This window comes from Typopeltis vanoorti, chromosome 12, assembly GCF_054136105.1.
Source record: "Typopeltis vanoorti isolate ZY-2024b chromosome 12, IOZ_Tvanoo_1.0, whole genome shotgun sequence".
In the NCBI taxonomy this organism is placed as follows: domain Eukaryota; kingdom Metazoa; phylum Arthropoda; class Arachnida; order Uropygi; family Thelyphonidae; genus Typopeltis; species Typopeltis vanoorti.
The window spans coordinates 45,516,577-45,536,048 of NC_143560.1; the positions used below are offsets into that span (position 1 = coordinate 45,516,577).

A 19,472-nucleotide genomic window follows, 5' to 3' on the forward strand; every position below is an offset into this window, starting at 1 on the left:
TAATTTGAATAGGCTGGAATTGTGGGTATGGGAAAAGGGATGTCAGTTCAATGGCAGTAAAAGCAGAGGCATAGCTAGGGCAGGGCAGTCTACCCAGGACGACACTTTGAACCTTTTTTGAACTTTTGCAGTTAATTCTGAAATACAGTCTCGAGAACTCATTTCCAATTATTCTAATACTACTGTGAATTTTCCTCACAATTGCTGTAAGTGTTGCTAGTTGTGAGAGGAGTTTTTCTAAATAAAATAGATTAAGAATTACCTAAATTACTATGAAATAGACTTCACCAATGTCATCGACGATTTTGGTAACAGAAAAGCAAGAAAAATAACATTTTAGAATGTTGGAATTAAAGTTTTACTTCAAAAATAAACATAGTGCTTTAATTTATTTCCCTATACGTTGTTTTGACTTTTTGTAGTATTTTTGGTGTGCATTGAGAGGGGCGGCAAACTCAGGGACTGCCCCAGGTGGCAAAAGCTCTAGCTACACCACTGAATAAAGGTATGGTCATTCGTTCAGCATGATTAGATATCCAATGTTGTATTATATTGGTGGGATTATGCTTGAAGAAATAGATGAGACTAGGGATTTTGGAGTGTTAGTAGATAGGAAGTTGAAGTTCAGGATCCATGTAACGAAGATTGCAAATACAACTCAAAAGATAATTGCAATGCTGAAACGAACGTTCACATGTAAAGTCATTTTGCCTCTTTACAATGTCTTGATAAGACCTCACTTGGACTATTGTGTGCAGTTCTGGTCTCCTGGTTTCCATTGTGATTCTGATATATTGGAGAGAGTGCAAAGGAGTGTGTTAAAAATGATATCAAGATTGTGGAATACTGATTATGAAGACAGATTGAGAATTTGTAAACTGCAAACACTAGCAAACAGGAGAAAGAGAGGTAATATGATTGAAACTTACAAACTTCTGAAAGGGTCATACAGAATTTCAATTGATGGAATTTTTCGATTTATGGAGGGTGGAGAAAGGACAAGAGGGCATCCTTGGAAGCTGAGAATGAATGATGCTAAGAAGGGAGTGAGGTATAGATTTTTCTCTCATAGGGTGTGCGTGATTGGAATGGATTGCCAGTGAATGCTGTGAGTGCAAGCAGTGTGAATGAATTCAAGAATAAGTATAATAGCTGGTGCATGTGGAATGTAGCCTCCCTTGATGAGTTGCTCTTAATAATAATAATAAAACAATAATACCATCTGAACCAAGAACCTCATTAGTATCGAGATTAATCAGGGTTTGCCTGATGTCCTTTTGACAAAAGTTCAGAGGAGCTGATTTGCCATGGTCACCAAGGTAAGATTTGGAGTTAAAAACTGATTACAAAAGAACTGCCATTTCCTTGAGTGAAGTTACCATGGTGCCATCAGAATCCTAGAGGTGTGTGTGTGTTAAAAGGAAAGGGCAGAAGTTATGCCAAATGGTCTTATCAGAGAGCTCTACTGCCAGTTTAGCAGGGGGCAAGTTTATTGCATTTCATTCTTATGAAGTCCGATTTGGAATCGCTGATAAAACTTTTTTTTCCCTTTTTTTTTTTAACACTTTTTGGGCTGTTGTATAAGCTGAATGAGAAGCTGGAATTTTTAATTTAAGTCAATGAAGATACTTCACGCTACTCTTGTCATAATTGCCTGTTCTCTAATTCTCTATGTATCTCTTCTTAACTGAAAATTTAACATACAGTAGCAACAAATTAATCCAAATACACATTTGAAAGAAAAATTTTAATTTCAAAAAAAATAAGTACAAATATTAAATTCTGACTTTACCTTATAATTTATATGTGCTCTTCTGTTCTTAATAAGTTCATTAATATGCTTAGGCATGGTCTCTACTAACGTAGAACACATATTTCTTATTCCTGTATCTCAAAACCACACTTTTATAATGAATTGTATTAAGTTATTCTTTGTATCACAATTTAATTTTCCAAGTCTCTTTTTCACTGTGGCCCATAAATTTTCTATTGGGTTAATGTCAGGAGAGTTACCTGGCCACTGAAGCAATTGGATGTCAGGAAGTTTGAGGAATTCTTTCCCTTTTTTTTTAAGTATGGCATGGAGCAAGATCCTGTTGAAAGATGAGTTTTTGTCTTTCTGGATTTGTGGGAACACTCTTTTCTCCAACATTTTTATGTATTGGTCATTTTAATCATACCATCAACAGGCACAAGTGATCCTCTACCATCATGTATAAACCCAACCCAAGAACATCCTTTTTAGAAAACATGCAGCACTCAACCAAAATAGTGAACTAAAACTAAAACCAAAAACAGTAAACTGAAAACAAAACTATTGTGAACTTAAGCAAAAACCAAACCAAACCAAAACCTGATGAAATTTGGCTTGTTCAGATTAATTTGTTTGCTATTGTATTTGGCAACCATCTAAACTTGTTGAAGGTGGACAGGAGAAGTCATCTCAACCACTGATTTGCAAACATAAGATACTCAATCTCCTTGGACAAAGAAATGGCTCTCATCTGAGTATATGACCTTCTTCCACTTCTCAACAGTCCAATCTTTCTACACTTTTGCCCACTGGAGTCTCTTTTCTGCATAGCCTTCATCAACAGTTGTTTTTTGATCTGTGAGTAGTCTGCCCTGCTTCCAATCTTCAACTAATTGTCATGTCAGAAACATTAATCCTACTAGCTGCCAAGTCTCTATTTAACCACCTGAACAGCCAGAACATACATACATACATACATATATATATATATATATATATGTCCAAATTACCATGGATACGAAGTGCATATTAAAATTGTAATACCATTGATATTACATTGAAATATGTGATGGATACGAAGTGTAGAATAGTGATGTATTTTATCCATATTGACGGCGACATGGTTAAGTCTACAGCAAAAAATCTTGGATTCATTTTGCTTTTCCCAACTAGTAATTGATCTAAAGTGCAATTTTCCTTTTTTGCTCACATTTTCCTTTTCTGTCAGGAGAAAAGCTACCTGCCTCCCTAAACCTCTTTAAAATCACATTAACAGTACCCAAACCAACACCACACTCATTGGCAATTTGTCTTTGAGTCATGGATGTGTGCTGAGAAAGAGTACATATTTCTGATCACTTTCTTGAAGATGTATCCATTTTATAGTTACACAAAATGAATAAAACAGTACGAATATCAACTTTTTTTGCACTATTAAAAACACACATTATTACAAACATCATAGAGACAGTTAAAACATGCAGCACTCAACCAAAATAGTGAACTAAAACTAAAACCAAAACTGAAAACAGTAAACTGAAACCAAAACTATTATGAACTGAAGCAAAAACCAAACCAAAACCTGACGAAATTTGTTTGTTCAGATTAATTTGTTTGCTATTGTATTTGGCAACCATCTAAATCAAAACTGCATAATTATTGTTTATTGACAAATCCTCTGACACTATGCTAGACCCTGCACTCTTATCCATCAATGCTGCATCAAGTAATTATCTCTTAGTAGCTATCTAAACTTCATTTCCTTCACTCTGACTTTCCACTTCCAACTAGGACATGATGCACACCATCCATATCATTCATCATATGAGAAGCAAACCGACTATATATTTCATCTTATTGACCTTGATATCACCCAAAGAGCCTCAAATTCAACACTTTCCTTATCTCTGTCCTCCTCCTGAAGTCCTACTGCTTTTGCCTGCAATTTCTCTGCTATCATTAGCAAAACCCCTCCTCTCTGATAATGCTATTCCTATAACTGCATCATCTGTCAACCCTAATACCTATAACCTCTAGCCAAGCTGACCTAACCAATGCCAAAAACTACTATCTTTATCCTGGATGCCTCTGGAATTAACATATATAAATTGCAGTAGTGCACAATCACAATTTCTGTTGACTATCCCCATTCAATTCTGGAACTTAAGAAGCTATATTCAGCATTTTTTTTTTTTTATTATTTTCCAATTCACTCACTTCAATGTTGCTTACATACATTTCCCCTTCCCCAAAACTCTATTTCTGACCAATTGTGATAGACACCTAAATCCATTTAAGTGTTATCACTCACTCAAGTCCCATCTATTCCATCAAATTCTCTCCATACATCCACAATACTGCATGTCATTCCTCCTACAGAACTTATTCAATGACTCATTTACTATCAATCCTTCCTTCCTTCTCAACTGCCTCTATCATACCATGACAAAAAACTCACAATCTTTACTTACTTTCTCTCTTCTTCTTCTTCCTCCTCCACTCTTCTCAATTGTTTTAGAAAGTCCAGATGCCACTTAAGTGATCTTTCATACCTGCTGACACAATTATTCCTTACTTTCCACCCTCTCCATCCAAACAAGTCAATAACATTCTTAAGCTTCACTCCTAACACCATTCAGTCATGCTCTCATCAAACATGTCTCTTATCAAAGATCACCATACAAAACTTTCTCCTTATCCTCTCTCTCTTTTGTTCTTTCATACTCTGCTTCCTGTTCTCTCATATTTTTTTTTCTGCAAAAGACTCCATGCATGTTATCTCTCTCATTGCTACCTGATCATTCTCCTCATCTTCCAATATTTTTTCATGCTATCCCTCATACATTATTCACTTTTGCTCCCTTCTACTGCTGTACTTTTAATATATCATTAAATCACTATCAATATAATTAAATACATTTAAACAATTATTATTAAATATCACAAAACAGTTAAACAATATCATTATATCACTTTCATAACTAGAACAAACAGTCCTACTAATAATAATAAACAAAATATAAAAAAAAAATTACCTCTCCCTTATTAGGAACCTTTGGAATAGCATTCTTGTATTTTGATGCCTTAAATCTCCACATATTATGGAATTCTGTATTTTTCAAACTGCTATATATGAATAAAATACACAAAAAAAACATTACAAAAGAGAGCCAGAACTTAAATTATGGTTATTACTGCTAACACATGGACTAAAGAAAAATAAAAGTATATTTTGCAGCTGTTTAAATCTCCTTACAATAAACATCTGAACTACTGATGAAAACAATTTACAATATTGCCTATTATATTATTATTAACACCAGACCTCAGAGCCTCCATAGCTCAGTCAGTATAAACGAATCCCTTTGGTTGGAAAGACCTAGGTTCAATTCCCATCTATGATGTGAGGAACCTTTATCCAGTCTCTTTCGACTAAAGGTGAGTTAGCCAGACTCATATGGAGGTAGAGGAATTTATTCTCCTGGAAGTTCAGGTTTTTCATCCATCAGAACAGGCAAACAGGCCCTCGTGAACACACATGGACCTACAGTCAAAAATACATACTTAGAAGTCCCTCACTGGAGGCACAACCTCAACCATGCTTTAAACTCATTCAATGTATCCTCATTCACAACACTGTCAGGCAACAAATTCCACTCACCAATCACTCTCCATGCAAAGAACCTGCTTCTTATGCCCTGGATCATACCCTCCTTATGAAGTTCCGAGTGATGGTCCTTGATCTCCTTCCTTCTACAATTCTATGAAAAATGTCTTCAACATTAACCCAGTAACCTCATCAACTTAGACACTTCAATCGTGTCCCCTCTACTCTATGTCGCTCTCCTCTGAACCCTCTCCACAACCTCATGTCCAAAGAATCCAGGTGACCAGACCTGAGCACAATAATCCAAATGTGGAAGTATCAACACTTTATAAAGGGGAATAATAACCTCTTTATCTCTGGATGTTAGTGTGTTCCTCAATAACCAAGTAATCCTATATGCAATCTTGGACACCTTAGCAACGTATCCCCTGAACTTCATCTCCCTATCCACCAACACCCCTATGTCCCTAGCCTTATCAATTTCTTGGAGTACCATTCCATCAATGTAGTACACAGCTGGTAATCTTTTAATCCCAAAATGCATAACTTTACACTTTTCCACTTTGAACTGACATCCATTACCTTTTTCCCATTTTGCCAGCTTATTTAAATCATCCTGAAACCTCTCAACATCAGCTTGATTTTTTATTGCACTACCCAACTTTGCATCATCAGCAAACAACTGAATATCTCCTTTTAAGCCATTTCATATATCATTTATGTACAAATTAAACAACAATGGCTCAAGCACAGAGCCCTGAGGCACACACACCACTGGTCACCTGCCTCATCCTGAACTCTGCTCCTCCATACACCACCTTCTGGTATATGGAGATATACCAGATAGGAGAATGGCTCTCTCCCAGAGCCATTCTCCTATCCATATCACCAGTTTAGTATCCATCCCCATCTGCTCCAATTTGTGCAACAGTATTCCATGGGGTATCCCATCAAAAGCCTTAGCCAAATCCAGAAGTACCATTGTGTGGCCATTTCCTTTGTCCAACTCAGATGTCATTCTATTATAAAAAGTTAATAACTTGCTAAGGCAGGATTGACCTTTCACAAAACCATGTTGGCCCCAATATAGTATCATATCCTGATCCACCCATTCTTGAATTTTGTCATTAACCAACTTTTCCAATACTTCCAATCAACTAATCTTTTCTAACTTTATTTTATTTAATTGCATATTTTTTTTAAAATAAGTTAGGAAATTTAATGACCTTTTTTTTAGTTATCTTACATTACAGTAAAATAACTAAACTTTTTTTAGTTATCTTACATTAAGATACTTAAGTGTTAGTTACTGTCCAATTACATTCTTGTACTGAAGATGCATTTGATACTAGGTTAAAATTACAATAAAAAAATAATATAGATGAGTTTATTCCAGTATTATAATTTATTTAAATATAATCTCTATGCTGCTTTCAAATTATATCAAGTTGGTTGTTATTATCCAATTAACCAAAAACACAAACACGTTAAAAAACATTTTATTTACAAATATTTTGGACTTGAAACTAACAAGCTATTTTCTGTGTAACAAGAATTATGCAAGGTAGAATGCTAACAATGGATTATTTAAAGTGATATTAGCCATATGTATGTACAATGTGACAACACTGAGATATCATTATAGTATTAAAAAAAAAAAAAAAAAGACTAGTGATGATTAAGGAGAATGACTTTCTCATATTTTTGGTAAAGACATAAAATCATTCCAATTTAAGTTCAAGCAGTGTATCAATACTTTAGCACTTTCCTTAAATAAACATTTGTATTGAAATCAACAAACAATGAAGTAATCAGGTTCTTGGCCAGAAGAGTCAATGTTTTGTATTTAGACCATGTAATAAATGTAATCAATGTAAGAAAGATGCTTATATAACTTTTTTTTTTCACAGAAAAGACCAGTTTGTCCAAAATAAAGATTACAATCACAAGGAACTTGATAAATGTCTGGAAGAGTAAGAGGAGACCATCTGTTCCAAGATGAGAGTTTGATTTATTGAAAGAATGTCGATATTAAGATAAATTTCTTTAAGATTCTTGAAACAGGTTCAGAAATGCAAGAATGTAAGTAACTGGAACTCTTCATAATGCTTCTTGGAACTGTATATAGGAATTAGAGATCTATTGTATTCATCTTTTGAAGAACCATTTTTTGGCATTAATATTTTGGATGTTATGAATTTCTAGATGGAGATCATGAGAGTAGGAACAAACAACATTTAGCAGATTCTTTATAATGCCTGTCTTTTGAGAAGGATGATGAACTGAATTATGTAGTATGTATTGGACAGTGAAGGCTGGTTTACGATATACAGAAGATACCAGAAGTGATTTAGATTGGTGAAAGACCCTTCTAAATCCTTGTATAAAATTCACCATGGAAGTCGAAAAAAAGGGCAAACTGGTCTAATTGGACACTTTGCATTCCCATTCTCCTTCTGGTGAACTTCAACTTCAATAAATAAAAAAACTCCCAAAGATGTAGGAAACCATAATTCTTAAAACTCTCACTAACAACAGCTTCCTGCTAGCACCTTAAGGAGATGGCAGGGTTTGTTGTATTGGACAGTGAAGGCTGGTTTACGATATACAGAAGATACCAGAAGTGATTTAGATTGGTGAAAGACCCTTCTAAATCCTTGTATAAAATTCACCATGGAAGTCGAAAAAAAGGGCAAACTGGTCTAATTGGACACTTTGCATTCCCATTCTCCTTCTGGTGAACTTCAACTTCAATAAATAAAAAAACTCCCAAAGATGTAGGAAACCATAATTCTTAAAACTCTCACTAACAACAGCTTCCTGCTAGCACCTTAAGGAGATGGCAGGGTTTTTCCTCCTGAAAACTTAAGGATGATGAACTTTAATAAGTTTTTCATTCTGCATAACAGACAAACAAAGTCATGTTTGTTTGTCTGTATTCTGCATAACAAAGTCATGACTTTTGGCATTCTGCATGAATGTCAAAAGTCATACAATTTACAGACATAACAAACTGCCTTCATAGTCTTGAATGTTTCAGCTATCAATCCAAACAACAACAATTAGCATCCACTGGAGAGAAATCTTTCCTAAAATTTCCAATTTCTAGGAAGGGTTTCTTCCCAATGCCATGGACACTAGTTATCTTTATTTTTTGGCCACTGTCTCTTCTCCATACACAATCTGTTATATTTCAGACGCACAATCTCCTAACCATGTGATTATGTAGTATGTATTGGTCAGTGAAGGTTGGTTTATGATATACAGAAGTATGTCCTCGATGAGAGGGTACAAAAGTATTCCCTCGATAAGTCTTTGGACTCCCTGGAGGAGTTACATAATAATAATAATAATATACTAGAAGGGATTTAGAATGGTTAAGACCCTTCTAAATTATGGGTTGCCATTATTTATGGCAACCCCAATTTATCCATCCCATCTTCCTTAATTCATACACCAACTTGTCATGTAGTAATCTGTTAAATAACTTTTTAAAGTCCAAAATATCACTATATATGAGTCTTCATTATCCAATGTATTCCTCACAGGTTCTGTAAAATGCAAAATAGATTATTAAAACAAGATCACTCATGCTAACTGCCATACAGAATCCTATGTCTTGTATTACAACCAATCTTTTTTCAGCATTATAGTCCTAATCAATCTTTCTAATATCATAACTGGAAAATATATAATCTGGTCTTTAATTGGAAACCTCTGTCATAGCAAACTCCTTTTGTATAACAGCAATGTTTTCTTTCCACTCTTTTAGGACCCGTCCTATTGCAAGGCTCTTGTTAATGAACTCCTTCCTTGTTAAGACCTTTTATTTGCTACATACCTTGCCAGCCTGGCTGAGTTGTTAGCATATCTGCTCTCCAGCCAAAAGGCTGCGGGTTCGAATCCCGCCATGAGCATGGATGTATAATAAAATAAATATAATTTATTAAACTGCTATTGCACTGGTAATCTATCAGAAATTGTCATTTTTATTATCATGATCCAAGCTCATCACATAAGGCCAACACTATCCATTATTTAAACAATATCTAACATATCTCTCCTTAAACTCACTGAAAATGCATTCATAACTACCTCTGGTAACCTATTTCTGAATTTCAGACATAACCAACTTTTCCAATATCTTAGCACCACAAGTCCTGAAATAATGATGTCTATAATTTTCAATCTTCATGTGTTGGCCCCAGTACATCACAGTGATTGCTCAGTAATTCAACTATTTCTTTGCTATTGTTTTCTTACTATCTACATTCTACTCCTCTAGGACTTTCAGTTCTGAGACTCGTATTAACCTGGTCAGAGGCACTACCAATTCTCTTGCACTTTTTTATATTATCTCTTTTAAAGAACTCTTTGGGATTTCTTTTGGGACACTGGTCCCTAATAAATCACAGTGATCACTCAGTAATTCAACTATTTCTTTGCTATTACTCTCCTACTAGTATCTACATTTATTAAAGATATTCCTTTTATAACCACTTACTTACCACATACCAAAAAAACTTTTTGGGATTTCTTTTGCCTGCTCAGTTTTTTTTTTTTTTTAATACCACTCCCACCCAATGGTACTATTTAATAGTATTTCCCACCTAAAGTACAGGAATGGATTGATGAAAATGAGATACTGTATGGGAGACAGCATGGCTTTGTGAAGGGTAGATCATGCCTCAGTAACTTGTTCAAGTTTTATAACACAGTGACGGCTGAAATGGATAAGGGTAATGGGTTTACAGTGATACTGCTGGACCTGGCTAAGGCATTTGACAGGATACCACATGGAATTCTAATCCATAAACTGCAACATATGGGAACGGATATAGGGTTGGTGAGATGGATAGGTGGGTGGTTGATGGAGAGATATCAGAGAGTAGTTTATTCAGGAGTAGAGTCCAAAAGACGGCCTGTGACTAGTGGTGTGCCGAACTGTTTAATCTGTTCATTAACGATATAGGGAAGGATCTAAGTGGAACAATTCATTTGTTCGCTGATGATGCAAAGTTGGGTAGGGCAATAGTGAATGCAGAAGATGTCAAAGTCTTGCAGGATGACTTAGATAGATTGGAGTTCTGGGCTAAGGAGAATGGATGTCAATTTAATGTGACAAAATGTAAGGTTATGCATTTTGGGGTGAAAAGATTAGCAGCAGTATACCACATTGGTGGAACTGTACTCCAAGAGATTGATGAGGCCAGGGACTTGGGAGTGTTGGTGGATAGGGAGATGAAGTTTAGGGGGCACATTGCAAAAGTAGCTAAATCAGCTCATCAACTCACTTGGTTGTTGAAAAATACCTTGACGACCAGAGACAAGCAAGTTATTGTACCTCTGTACCGAGCCTTGATAAGACCTCATCTTGACTACTGTGCCCAGATTTGGTCACCTAGGTTTCTTCTGGATGGGGAGGAGGTGGAGAGGATTCGGAGGTGAGTGACCAAGATGATAGCAGGTCTATGGAATGAAACTTATGAGAACAGGTTGAAGATTTATGGGTTACAGAAATTGATTGATAGGTGTATGATTGAGACATTCAAATTGCTAAAGGGTTTCTATAGGATTAATTCAGAGGATATTTCTGAGATCAGGACTGGTGGTGGGAGAACTAAGGGACATCTATGGAAGCTGGGCAAGAGTGTGGTTAGCAAGGGTGTTAGAACTGGGTTCTTTACCTTTAGAATGGTAAATGAGTGGAATAAGCTGCCAGAGTCTGTTGTGGGTGCTACAATGGTGAGCTAGTTCAAGGCAAGGTATAATAGATACTGTGAGAATGTCGTATAGTTGTGTGGACATGTTTAGGGCCTTCCTCAATGAGTCTAAGGCCTCCCTGGAGTTGCCCGTAATAATAATAATAATAAAGTACTATAGCAGAAGAGGTCAAATCCCAGCTCACAAGACAATTTTGGTTTTTATTGTGTTTATCATAAAAGATCAAAATTCATGATACACATATATGTTTCACAGGTATATAAATACATATATTACATGTATTTATATTCCTATATTTAAATCTTATATTATTCTAGACATTATGTTCTACTGTATACATATTTTTAATAATTAAATTTTTTTAGAAAATATCTTGCCACTCAGAACAGATTATTTTCCATCCAATCTAGGCTTTAACCAACTTTTCCAAAACCTTAACCACCACTGAGATAGTAACAGGTCTGTAGTTTGCAACCTCTGTTTTTGACCCATTATGCAATGGAACTATCATATCCTCCTTCCATGCCATTGGAACTATACCTGATCTGAGACTTAATTTAAAAAAACTGGTCAATGGCAAGGTTAATTCCATTGCACATTCACGCAACAGAGTCAAAATCCCATTTAATCCTGTGGGAAGAATTCACACTCAGAATTTTTAATATTCCAAGCACCACTAGTTTGTCTACTTCACAGATCCTATCCATACCTGTACCTTCATCCTGATGATAAACCTTCACAAAATAATCACTCAGTAATTCAATTGTTTCTTTTGGTTTTGTTACCTTCCTACCAGTAGCATTCAAAAGATAGCTTTCCATTAACATTTTTTTATTTACTTGCAACATAGTGAAAGAATTCCTTTAGTTCACTTTGGAATGTTCAGCCAATTTCATTTCATAATGTGATTTAGCTTTCTGTACCATACATGTCACCTTTCTCGCCTGTACCTTACACCATTCATGGGTTTGTAATGGGCCACATCTCAGCTTATATCCCAAGCACCTCTAGTTCGTGACACCTTCATTCGCAACTTATGCTGAATGGTGTTATTTATCCATTTAACTCCAACCTTTCTTATTCTTCTCGCCTTAGGAATATGTGAAGAATATAAACTGCAGGCTGGAAAGGTGACAATGTAGTATGAAAAAGAAAGAGTAGAGTATGAGAGAAGACTGGCCAGCCAGATCAAAGATAATACACAGGAATTTTTCTGCAATGTAGTAAGCAAGTGGATGAATAAGTGTGGAAGAGTGACACCAGTGAAACTGTGGTAACAAAATGACCACAGCAAAGGATGTGGTGGAGTTATTTAATGAGCACTTCAGTAGTATATAAGATGAGGAATGTATTGGATAACTGAAATTCATATAGATATTCTTGGATCTGCAAAGGCATTTTCAATAGATTACCACATGATAAGTTGTTGTATAAGCTGAAGATGGAACTGAATAAGAGATCAGTAAGATTGATTGAAGATTGCTTTCTAAATGACACCAGCTAGTCATATATGATAGAGAAGTGTCTCAGAAAAGGAAGGCGAACAGTGACATGCCTAAAGATTCTGTTCTTGAGCCCCCCCTACTATTGAATTTAATTCTTAATGATATTTCATGTAGACTGACTAAGGATCTTCAAATGTTTGCTGATTATTATTATGTGACATCTCCAAGGAGTCCAAAGACTCATCGATGGAGGACACCTACTCTACAACTCTGTCTCCACCTCAATCCACCAACTACATCGAACCACATCATCTACACCAACACCATCTACTGTCCACCACCACCACCACTTGTATGTTCACAGACAATCATCCATGCCCATGGCAGAATTTGGAACTGTAGCCTTTTGGCTAGAGAGCAAATATACTAACAACTCGGCCAATAGGAGTATTGATGTTTTTACTATACCTTGACCAGTGTTATGTCTATTAATTGCATGTGCTCTAATGGCTGGATTGCCTGCTTTGCAGGATGAAAAGCCAGAACTTCCAGGAGGAAAAACCCTTCCACCTCTATATGAGACCAGCCAACTCACATTCAGCTGAAAAGCCTTGATAAAGTTTCCTCACATCCTGGATGGGAATCAAACCCAGGTCTGGAGAAGGTCAACAACCATCTCTTGAACCACTTATAGCCAAACCAACTAATCGGAGACCAGCAGTATGGATTCAGTCACTTGTGATCTACAGCTGATCTTGCTTTCGCCACCCGCCTCTGGATTCAGGTCATGGAAAAATTTAGAGAAACTCATGTGGGTGCCCTCGATATTTAAAAGGCATTTGTTCGGGTTTGGCACAGGAACCTATTTAACAAACTGCTATCCTATGGTTTGCCTTCCTCACTCTATATATAAATGACCTGCTCTCTCAGACTTCCAATCTTATCAGTAGCTTGGCTGATAACAATACACTCCATTCCTTTTTTTTTTATTCGACAAACCTTGCAGAGCTCAAGTATTAGAATCCTCAAGATCTACTGCAACCAGTGACCTGAACTTAGATCTCCTAACTATATCCCAGTGAGGCAGATAACCTTGTAAACTTCATTCACACCAAAACTCAGTCCTGACCTCTTGTAAGAAAGAGCTTGCATCTCTTCCCCTTACCTTCAGTAATACTGAAATATTCCAACACAATCAGATTTCTCTTGGACTGACCTGCACCTCTGATCTTCCCTGGATAACCATATTTCAACTATGGCTTCTACAGTTGCCAAAAAACTTTTACTTTTTTTGCACAAGACACTACTCTATATAAATCCTCCCAGCCATGGAATACCGCTACCATATTTTGGTATCTCTAAAATCCTCTCTAAGATTGCTCCATTTAATTCAGAAAAGGGAATCTGGCTAATTAATGATCCCTCTCCCACATACCCACTTCAATCCCCCCCCACCTCACACACATTCAGTTCTTGCCTTGTGCCTCTTCTTGATACTTTCATGGGCAGTACGCTGCTGAATTGGCCACTATTATTCTTCCATTCTTCTCCAAAATTGTTAAAACAAGAGCCACTGCTAACCAACACCCTTTTACAGTCTCTCTTAAAACTCACTGAACCAACTTCACTGCCTCCTCTTTCATTTTGTCTACTTCTATCCTTTGGAATGCTGGCCTGGTTGGCCAAGTGGTTTGCATATCCTCTCATAAGCCAAAAGGCTGCAGGTTCAAATCCCACCAAAGGCATGAATGTTTGTTATTGTCTTACTAACCAATTACCATATGTACTGCTGTGACCTGTGTCCTCCTGGATCAGTATGACCTTTGATGTCTTTGCATCATAAAAAAAAATCAAATCAAATCCTTTGGAATAGTCTTCCCCACTCTGCTTTCCTCAAAGATTACAACCCTCAGCTGTTCAAGCAAAATGTGAACAGATTCATTCCTCCTTTCTTCCATTCCTCTTTCCCACACATGGCACATTAGTGCCATGTGTGGGCAAGAGGAATAGGTCTTGTGTGCTATATAGGTCTTGTGGCATTTTGTGTATGGATTAGATATAAAAAGTCTACTTGTATAAAAGGTCTGTTGACTTCACATCAACTGCCTCACTACCCCCCCCTCCAAATGATCCACTATCCCCTGACACAAGTATCTGAGCAAACTAAATAACTGCAATAATCAATTTGGTAATCTGAGTACCTTATAATTGAAAATAAATTATATTTTTGTTTTAATACTTTACCCAAGCATAAGCAAATTAACTCTGCACAAGGCAGCTTCACAACTAGTCTCCTTGTATACAAAGGCTGTTGACTTCACATCAACTGCCTCAGTATCCCCTAATAATATACTATCCTCTGATACAAGTCTTTAAACAAAATAAATAGTTGCATTAATCGATTTGGTATGAAAATCAACAATAATAAACAAACCCATTTTCATATGTAGATCTGAGAAATGGGTTAGAAATAAAATATTAAAAAGTGACTGGAAACCATATATATGAGAGTTTTAAAGTTAATTAGAAGATTAAACAGGTAGCATCACTGCATTAAAAATGAAACTTTCAGAAAAGAATTTAACCTTATAATATTCTAGAACATGTAAAAACAGAGATAATCTAAGTACATTATCTGTGAAAAGAAATTATATTTCCGTTTCAATCCTTTAATCAAGTGTAAGCAATAGGCAGTTTCAGAAGTAGTCTAAATGTATACTGAGGTTGTTGACTTCACATCAACTACCTCAGTATCCCTTCATGCAAAAATAATTATAGGATCATAGGAGTAATATAAAAAAAGCACATACATAGGAACTAATCTAAGAGGGTACAATCACTTAAACAGAATGGAAGCTGAAAGTTTACGCAAACAAGTATTTAAAGAAAAAAAAAATTACAAGATGGGTGACAAGACGAAAAGAAGACAGAAATGTAGGATATGATCAATTCTGAGATATATCTAACAGGCCATTTTGAATAAAGTTCTTGATTTAATTAATCCTGAAATTTTACATTTATTAGACTGTGATAACAGAAATGTACATCTGGTACTCTCCTTGATGGTAAAAGATAATGATCCTTATCACACTCCCAACTTCATGTTACCACTCTCCTATCTAAGCCAAATGCCTAAAGCTGTTACCCAATCCACAGCTAAATTTATGTAGTAATCTACTATGAAGCATGTTGGCATCATATACCTCCAAAATCAAGGGAATATCAGTGTATCCCGTTTCCTAATCTAGTTCAACTCTATTATATGAGTAACACAGTAGCTGCCTTTTATACATCTCTCATGAAATTTCAATTCCCTATCTATCCATTTCTAAACTGGTGTAATCACCTTCTTCATGGCCTCACCATCACTACAGAAAAAATTGGTCTAAAACTTAGTGCTTGTTTCAGCATCTTATTCTCTTCCCACTCCTTTGGTAAGTCTGTCAATTTTAGGCATTAAAAAAAAATGTCAATTCTTCTTTGAAATAATTCTTTAATACATGTGGTATATCCACGGAACGCAAATGTCTCACCTACATGACGGGGTGGGAGACAATGAATCATGCTAAAACTGATTTATATTGTACAGTTTAATCAAAAGTGAAATCTCCGTCAAATTATTACACAAAATAAGCAAATGAGGTTTATGCAAACATGCCTATAACTGAAATTTTATTTTCTGTTTCATTTCATTTCAGTATTTACCTTAAGTAAAGTTAATTTACGTAATACAATTATCGCGCTATACACAGAAATGCGGCTGCGAGATAAAGAAATAGATCTGCGGTTGTAAATGCAATTAAAGCAGCGACGAAATTATGAAGTTGAACGAGACCCATTTTATCTTAATTACCCAGCTGTTTGGGCCCCACTTCCCCCGACCCGGAACATGTATGGAAATATATGAAAATATAAAGAAAATCAGGAGTAACAGAAAAAAAAAAAAAACTTCCAAGTTGTTATCAAATTTCGTGCTAAGAATTCTTTTCTTGTTATAACATTTCTTTTAAATCGCATGGATCCAAATAAAACTTCTAAAGTTTGACATACAAAATTTGTTCGGCTGTCATGTGTGTTCAGACATCACATTATTTTCAAGAGTGCATGTCAGAAAATGCTGCAGATTCATACAAAACACTTTATTTTTAGTAATGCACATTCCTGTTTATGAATGCACATAAGGAGCTTCGTTTTTATAGCATACAACAAACTAAAACAAATTTCAGAGGGGGAAAAAAAAGGAAATAAAAAACAACAAAACATACCACACAGATGACAACCAACTCAAAATAAAACGCCCCTCCCACAGATATCCGGTTACGCATTTCCGCTGTAGTAATTCACGTGCTATTCAAAACTATAACACATACTCCATAAGGTAACACAGGAGATTAAAAATATAAAATCGTGGATAATCAATGACCGAAATGATAGAGCCGAAAAGTTTCAGTTTGGTAAATAAGGTATTATTATGAAGGGCAATAAAACTATGGAGTTTAGGTAACTTAACACTTACTGAAGGCAATTTTGAAAGACGTAGTAAAAAATTAAATCGGAAAACTAATTACATTATACAATAATAATAATATTCGTAGGGTATTTGGGAGGGAGAAGGCTGAACTCATCTGATGAAGATTTTTTTTTCTGACTGTAGATCGGTGTATGTTCACGGGGCCTGTTTGTCTTTTCTGAGGGACGAATAACCCGAATTTCCGAGTGGAAAAAACCTTCTACCGCCGTATGAAACCGGCTAATTCACCTTCCGTCAAAAGAGACCAGGTAAAGGTTCCCCACTTCATAAACGAAAATCGAACGCAGATCTCTCCTTACAAAAGGATTTCTTCTATACCGACTGAGTTACGAGGGTTCAAACATTATGCAATACAAAGTGGCAACGATTATGCACAGTAGAACTGCATGTTTTGTGATATTTTTGGATTTAAAGTGTGTGTATTGCATACCCTACCCACACATATATCAATATATACACATCTCAAAGGAATTGTCCTACAAGTTCTCCAGTTAGTCGATCGCTAACACTGCCAAAAAGGGTTCTTCCTCAGAGAAACTCCGGTTTTTATTTGCCTAACTCCAGAAAATCGACCGCATAATTGCATTAGGATTAGAGACCAGAGATGGCAGCACTTGTCTGCCGTACATTTTTCAGTGATGTGTTTGAATTTAGTCATGGTATTGCACCAGCTATCTCTGATTGGCTAACGATAGAGTTTGACTGCTCCTCAGTCTCCAAAACATAGGGTTAAAACAGCCTCGCCTAAACTATCGAAATAGCATATTTGCTTCCACAGTGCTATATCACTATATAAATGACTTTTTTTTTTTAACCTGATGTAACCGTTAGGTTATGTTTCACATCAGAAAGCATGTTTATATTTACGGATACTAGAGCAATTAGATGTGATGTCCTCCAAATAAAAATATCCTACTATTCAAGGTAATTCAAAAACAATTTTTGGTTTCTTGTACTTGGGTTATAGATTAAAGTAAATCCTCCAATTCATTTATATCCCAAATAGTCATTTAATTTTATTAATAAATTTCTGCAATTTCACTTTATACACAAAACACTATTTTTTTCCTTGCATTTATTAAACACAATCTTATACGCTATCGAAATAGCATATTTGCTTTGAGAATGCTCTAGTAGTAGAAGAAATACTGTTTTTTCTTCATCTGATTTCACAGTTAGTACTATCTTTAAAAACAGAAGATCAGAGTTCCCACACTGTAAACTGCGATTTTAATTCAGGAATTCAAAAAATCAAAAATATCATAAGAATCAACGGCACCAAGACGCAAATGCTAATTATACATAATCGGAGACTCGTGTCACATTGTTACACATAACACTGCATTAACAACAAAAATAGATGCCATTATCCTGAAACCAAAAAAGTAACACATGCAAAATACCTTCGCCTTTATATAGATTGTCACCTTAAATGGAAAAAACATATAATCCCTACATGCTAAACCCTCCTCCACTTAAAAGAAATGATTCCATCTAACATTTAAAAAAAAAAAAAAAATCCTATATCACGGTATACTCAGGTACGGTAAATCTACTCAAACACATCAAACAGCCACCTAACAAAATTAGAAACATTACATAGGAAATATTACATACGTGATATGACCAACTGTTCCTGTGGACTTAATCAAAAAACTGAAATCTATGAAGCCGTTAACTCCAAGACTATATGGTGTTCCAAAAATCCATAAGGAAGGCACCCCATTACGTTCAATAGTAGATGGTATCCATTCCCCTACTTACAGACTATCAAAATATCTACCCAAAATGTTACAAGAACAGATACATTCACATACACAGATTCTTATATCAAGAACTCCCATCATTTCTTGGAGAAATTAAAAAAACATCAGTTTCTCTGAAGATAATATTACGGCTAGCCTGGATGTCACATCTCTGTTCACAAATATCCCAGTTTCAGAAGTCATCGACATCTTAGAAAACTTGTTCCCACGCAACACCACCAAGTTGTTCAAGCATTGCTTAACTTCAAATTATTTTACATGGCAAAAAGTCTACTACAAACAACTCACTGGATTAGCCATGGGTAGCCCTCTCTCTCCTTCTTGTGCCAACCTATTCTTAGAAAATCTAGAATCTCAAATTTTATCCCAAATTACCCCAAAACCAACCACATGGTTTAGGTATGTTGACAACATCTTCGTCATTTGGAATCACAAAAAAGAAGAATTAATAGATTATGTAAACAAAATTAATTGCTTCCACAACACCATCAAGTTCACATTGGAACTAGAAAAAGATGATAAACTTCCATTCCTAGACGTCCTTATTAAGAAACAAACTGACAATAGCACAAACCTATCAATATGTAGAAAACCTACTAACACTGGAAGCTACCTCCATTTCGACTCGTCTCACCACATACCCCAG

At 35.7% G+C, this 19,472-nt stretch overlaps 1 protein-coding gene across 1 annotated transcript in view; it reads right to left on the reverse strand.

The window, feature by feature from the left end:
• pod1 (coronin) overlaps positions 1–16,817 on the reverse strand; it is a 434,089-nt gene extending 417,272 nt beyond the window's left edge. The window contains exons 1-2 of the mRNA XM_090401146.1: positions 16,795–16,817; positions 4,789–4,879 (exon numbers count right to left, since the gene is read on the reverse strand). Coding sequence (XP_090257272.1) covers positions 4,789–4,851 — 63 coding nt within the window. The 5' untranslated portion in view covers positions 4,852–4,879; positions 16,795–16,817. The remainder of the gene's footprint in view (positions 1–4,788; positions 4,880–16,794) is intronic.
• Between the last annotated feature and the right edge of the window lie 2,655 nt (positions 16,818–19,472).